This window comes from Oncorhynchus keta, chromosome 12 (genome assembly GCF_023373465.1).
Source record: "Oncorhynchus keta strain PuntledgeMale-10-30-2019 chromosome 12, Oket_V2, whole genome shotgun sequence".
NCBI classification, from domain to species: domain Eukaryota; kingdom Metazoa; phylum Chordata; class Actinopteri; order Salmoniformes; family Salmonidae; genus Oncorhynchus; species Oncorhynchus keta.
The window spans coordinates 19,267,316-19,273,315 of record NC_068432.1 but is presented as its reverse complement, the minus strand read 5'-3'; the positions used below and the strand labels follow the sequence as shown (position 1 = coordinate 19,273,315).

The window sequence follows — 6,000 nt, the reverse complement described above, 5'->3', positions numbered from 1 at the left end:
CCTGAGAACATAGGACGTTGTCAAGGGAAATGGCCATATCCAGTTTAAAGGTGTGTTGACGCTGAACTGGTGTAAACAAAATCACCTCAGTGAGGCCACATGCAGCCAGTGACCTGGCCCTTCCCGGCTGTTTCAGGTGAACACCTTGGGTCCTACTGGACACTCACCATGGAAGTAACGTGTCTCCTGTGACCTGCTGCACTGTCCTTCTCCTTTGTCTAATCACACCTGCTTGTTTCCAAAACAGTAAAGACTTAGCTACCTCTCTGAATTCTCTATGAGTGGATGGGACCTGTGATCCAAACTGTGTGAATGAACCTCCAGCTCTTCCTCCATATCTTCATCATCCTCAGAGCTGGAGTCATCGTTGTAGAAGTGGAGAGTGGCTTGGACAGGGAAACTGTCCAAGACCTTCTTCCCCAAATGAGACACATATTCCTCAGTCCTGGACTTGGGCATGAAGAGCCTACGGATCAGATTACTGTATTAAGTATTTAAAAATACATCTGTGTTTTACTATTCAAAGAAATTAGCATATCGGTATACAATATTGTATATAACTACGCTATATTGTTTGTTCTCGTGTGTCTGCATGTTTTTCGGTATAAAGTACTAGTGGACACCAGGTGAGGCCACATACAGATTCCTGTTGAATGCTGTCTCTTTAAACTACCTTATTTTCTCAATAAGTCGCACCTTCACTTCATCCCTCTCCTCCCTAAATCCTCTAGGTTATATCAGCTGTGTCGGTGAACCCCTCCCGCAACTGAACTGGCTACATACAGGGCACAGCATGATGAGAGGTAAGAGGTCACTTGGTCAGAGGTCAACTGGCTTCCAGTTGAAGCTCGCATCCGCTACAAGACCATGGTGCTTGCCTACGGAGCTGTGAGGGGAACGGCACCTCAGTACCTCCAGGCTCTGATCAGGCCCTACACCCAAACAAGGGCACTGCGTTCATCCACCTCTGGCCTGCTCGCCTCCCTACCACTGAGGAAGTACAGTTCCCGCTCAGCCCAGTCAAAACTGTTCGCTGCTCTGGCCCCCCAATGGTGGAACAAACTCCCTCACGACGCCAGGACAGCGGAGTCAATCACCACCTTCCGGAGACACCTGAAACCCCACCTCTTTAAGGAATACCTAGGATAGGATAAGTAATCCTTCTCACCCCCCTTAAAAGATTTAGATGCACTATTGTAAAGTGGCTGTTCCACTGGATGTCATAAGGTGAATGCACCAATTTGTAAGTCGCTCTGGATAAGAGCGTCTGCTAAATGACTTAAATGTAATGTAAATGTACAAAAATGGTCTTCATGAAAGTAATAACATCAAATCATAAAATGTATTCACAACACAGGTATTTTCCCCAAATTAGTCTAAATGTAGTAACAATTCCAATATACTATCTTCTCTCAACTGCTAACAGTCTACATACCTGACAGGGTGCTGGAATCCATGGGCACCTTTGGACATCTGTCTGGTTCTTGATGACACATTCCCTTGGACAAACTAAACAGGACAAGTAGGCATGTTCATTTTCAACTTAAATTAATAAGCCTATACAATACCAAATACAGCATTTCTAAGGACCTGTGTCAGTAAAGTATTGAATAATCTTGTTAACTAGGTTACAGGTTTCTTGTGATGATAGGTTGGATCAAATTGAATTACTTCATAATCTAATAGTAGGCCTAAAGTAATTGCATAATGTCCTTACTTTTTCTAGACATCCAGTTTCTCTATGACAGGGAATCCATGGTCTCCATATCACTGGAAAACTGCAAAAGTAGAAATTTGTTTATTGAACTGGTTTTTATTTCCATATTCGAAACTAAATATAACATTCATACCTTAGGAGTGGCTCTTCAGACTCCCTGTATCTTCCCATGCATCTCATTAATTTGTATTTCACTGCGAGCAACGGCAACTGCATATCCTGACCAAGAGGGAGCATCTTCTGTCTTTGACTGACTCACTACCTGCAAACTCCTAGACTGAGGGACACGGTCAGGTAAGCTGTTTATCAAGGCTTTCCCATCTTGACTGTTCACTTGAATAAACAAAAGTGGATTTGGGTGGGGGGAGTCTTTGAGATCTGTCTTCGGCTGTCAAATTGCAGGTCCCCTTCCTCCACTGAATTGAAGCTTTTCAAAGATGGATCATGAAAAGTTAGTTATTCAGATAAACAATATTTTTTGTAATCTTTTTCATGTTGTTATGGAACTTTAAGGCCCTGGCTGTCCTTCCATTTATTTTATAGACCTATCCTATAGTTCTTGGTAAGTTTACTGGTAATATGCATTTGTACTGGGTACATTTAGATTAAATGGAATATAATTAGTTTAATTCTCATTTAAGGAAGAAACTGTATAAGAATTTGCATAACATTTGGTGAGTTAAGGGATATGCAAATAGCCTCTCACATTATGTTCTCCTAATAGATATTGAAGTTTTTCTTTCCCTGAGTGTTTCAAATTCTTTCTCTCACATGGCCTCGGCCTCGCACAGTGAAAGTTTGTGCTGCAGTCTGCACCAATGACTGTATATACAGTATGTCTGCACTAGTGATGGGTGGGTTGACTCATGACCCGTAGTCCCCGAGGTTACAGTGCCTTGCGAAATTATTCGGCCCCCTTGAACTTTGCGACCTTTTGCCACATTTCATGCTTCAAACATAAAGATATAAAACTGTATTTTTTTGTGAAGAATCAACAACAAGTGGGACACAATCATGAAGTAGAACGACATTTATTGGATATTTCAAACTTTTTTAACAAATCAAAAACTGAAAAATTGGGCGTGCAAAATTATTCAGCCCCTTTACTTTCAGTGCAGCAAACTCTCTCCAGAAGTTCAGTGAGGATCTCTGAATGATCCAATGTTGACCTAAATGACTAATGATGATAAATACAATCCACCTGTGTGTAATCAAGTCTCCGTATAAATGCAGGCAAGAAGGACAATGTCTTGGTTTATTTCAATAAGAGAAAAGCTGCGATATGTTGACTTGAAAATAAAGACAAGGGACGGCCAGAAAAGTAATGTTTGGGAAAGGTTTGGTGAAGTGGTAAAAGAGGATGATAGCAGTGTGTGCAATGTTGTGATATGAGGCACTATACAAAGTTGACAGTCACAAGACTGGACTTCAAATAGGCTTATGGAACATCAAGGGAACTACAGTTCAGATGGGTTCAATGGAAACTGAAATCTGGACACTGACTGAAGGTCTATAACCTCACACGGCCTTAATATTAACTCCTGCAAAATTAAGCATTTTTTGCAGTAAATTTATCGAAATGTAGGCTAAATTTTGACTCGGGAAGAGGAGTGGAGAAAGATGTCTTTCTTTCAGCATCTTGAGAGAATGGGAATGCACAGTTAGATACAGTCTGTAGAGGCGCTATCAGCATCATAAAATCAGTATTTAAACCACATAAAATAGGCTATGCATCCAAGCTGAACTGAAATCTTATCAAACAATATTTATTTTAAGGCAAGTCAGTTAACAACAAGTTATTTTTACAATGGCGGCCTACCAAAAGGCCACGTGCGGAGACGGGGGCTGGGATTAAAAATACAATTATAGGACAGAACATACATCACGACAAGAGACACCACAACCCTACATAAAGAGAGAGACCTAAGACAACATAGCATGGCGGCAAGACAACATGACAACATGGTACAGTAGCAACATATAGCAGCAGCACAAAACATGTTACAAACATTGGGCACAGGCAGCACAAAATGTTGGGTCGTTTTCACAGCTTTTTATTTCTTTACAACAAGTCAAACTGATGTCATTTGGACATTTTGATCAGAAAATCTTTCCAGTTTTTGATTGCATTTTCTCCTCGGTACGTAAACGTCTTTGCTCCACAAAAGCAGAGATTACAGAAAACCTTACCGATGTCAAGCATTCATTCTATTGATTTATAACATTCTGGTGAGTAAGGGTTTATTTAGTCTTCTAGGAAAACATACGGACTAGGCTAATGACAGAAGATAAGCTGCATGTATTTGCACTGAACAAAAATATAAAACGCAACATGTAAAATGTTGGTCCCATGTTTCATGAGCCGAAATAAGATCAGACATTTTCTATTATCACAAAAGTCTTCTCAAATTTTCTGCACAATTTTGTTTACATATCAGTTAGTGAGCATGTTGCCTTTGCCAAGACTATCCATCTGCCTGACAGGTGTGTCATATCAAGAAGCTGATTAAAAAGCATGATCATTACAGAGGTGCACCTTGTGCTGGGGGACAATAAAAGGACACTATAAAATGTGTAGTTTTGTCACACCACACCATGCCACAGATATCTCATGTTGAGGGAGCATGCAATTGGCATGCTGACTGAAGGAATGTCCACCAGAACTGTTGTCTTAGAATTGAAATGTTAATATTTTTATCATAAGCCACCTCCAACATAATTTTAGAGAATTTCACAGTACGTCTGTCACAGTTTAGTGTGAACCCCTTTTCTCGCCACCCAACACAGGATTTCGTGTTTTCCAGCACACAACCAAGTTTATTTTAAATTTCATGGGTTACCATGGATCGGACCCCGTTTCCCCACCTCCCACAGCAGACTGCACGATTTCCCGGACTGTGTCAAGACAATAAGGCCTCCCCTCAGGTAGGTTACCCTCCCCCTGACTCTCTCAGGTATATCGGCCATGCAAAAGATCAGCTGCACACGGAATTATTTTGATATGTCACTGCAAATCTCACACCACTGAAGTATTATATGGCACTGCAACATGATAGTTATTCTAAGGGAAGGCACTGCAAACAATATGGTGAAAGGCACTACAATCCCACTCTGGAGCTGTACACAATATGGGACCCACCCTTGGCCCTGCTCTAATCTGCCAACCCCTCTAATGGACGTTCTACAGTAGGACAAAATAGGGAGGACAGACAAGACAACAGGGTGGGGATAGGTTCTCGATTTCTAGGGCCCGACGAGAAGAATAGTCCTACAAAATAAACCTCTGTATGATGATATCCAGATCCGCACAGCTCCCTGTCCTGGAATCGCCCGGTCTGACACGGAACCCAAACCGGCTGCGCACCTGCGCCATCACGCATACATTTATTTTGGCCCACCACACCAAATGCGATAACGACACGCAGATTAAAATATCAAAACAAACTCTGAACCAATTACATTATTTTGGGGACAGGCCAAAAAGCATTAAACATTTATGGCAATTTAGCTAGCTTACACTTGCTAACTAAGTTGTCCTATTTGGCTAGCTTTCATTTGCTAGCTAATTTGTCCTGGGATATAAACATTGAGTTGTTATTTTACCTGAAATGCACAAGGTCCTCTACTCTGACAATTAATCCACACATAAAACCATCAAACGAATCGTCTAGTCATCACTCTTCCTAGGCTTTTTCTTCTCTTGACTTTATATTGTGATTGGCAACTTTCATAAATTAGGTGCATTACCCCCACTGACCTGGTTCGTCTTTCAGTCACCTACGTGGGTATAACCAATGAGGAGATGGCATGTGCGTACCTGCTTCTATAAACCAATGAGGAGATGGGAGAGGCAGGACTTGCTGCGCGATCTGCGTCAGAAATAGAACTGACTTCTATTTTAGCCCTTGGCAACGCAGACGCTCATTGGCGCACGCGAGCAGTGTGAGTGCAATTATTGAATAATATTTAGATTTCTACATCTACTTATGCAACGCTTGCGCATGCGATGTGACCGGTGAAGTCAGCCTGTAAGGGGAACACAGAAAGAATCACACCCCTTACTTAGAGGAGCTAAAGCTCCTAGATGTGTGTTGTTCCAATGCCTCTCTTGGTCCTCTGCTCTTGGATCACAATTTTAGCTCCAGTTCGTCGTCAGCGCAGCCACCCACTTCCTCACTCGAATTCGCCAGTAAGAATTTGCATTCCGCAGACACTGGTCCATTGCGATCACAGCAAACACTCAAACAGACTAGACATGGAAACTTGCATAGGGGACCAGTCCC

The 6,000-nt window shown here is 41.9% G+C and overlaps 1 protein-coding gene across 1 annotated transcript; it reads right to left on the bottom strand.

The window, feature by feature from the left end:
• On the bottom strand, positions 1-1,503 carry LOC118391672 (protein ripply3-like). The gene is made up of 2 exons (XM_035783179.1): positions 1,436-1,503; positions 1-466 (listed from the first exon to the last, which is right to left on the bottom strand). Exons 1-2 carry the CDS (start codon positions 1,471-1,473, stop codon positions 259-261), a joined length of 246 nt encoding a protein of 81 aa, XP_035639072.1. The 5' UTR covers positions 1,474-1,503; the 3' UTR covers positions 1-258.
• Between the last annotated feature and the right edge of the window lie 4,497 nt (positions 1,504-6,000).

Excerpts from the sequence above, each read along its gene's own strand:
- LOC118391672 (XM_035783179.1), bottom strand. The coding sequence starts at position 1,473 with ATGTCCAAAGGTGCCCATGGATTCCAGCACCCTGTCAG. Across the intron at positions 467-1,435 it reads GGATTCCAGCACCCTGTCAG|GCTCTTCATGCCCAAGTCCA; the intron begins GTATGTAGACTG and ends TCTGATCCGTAG.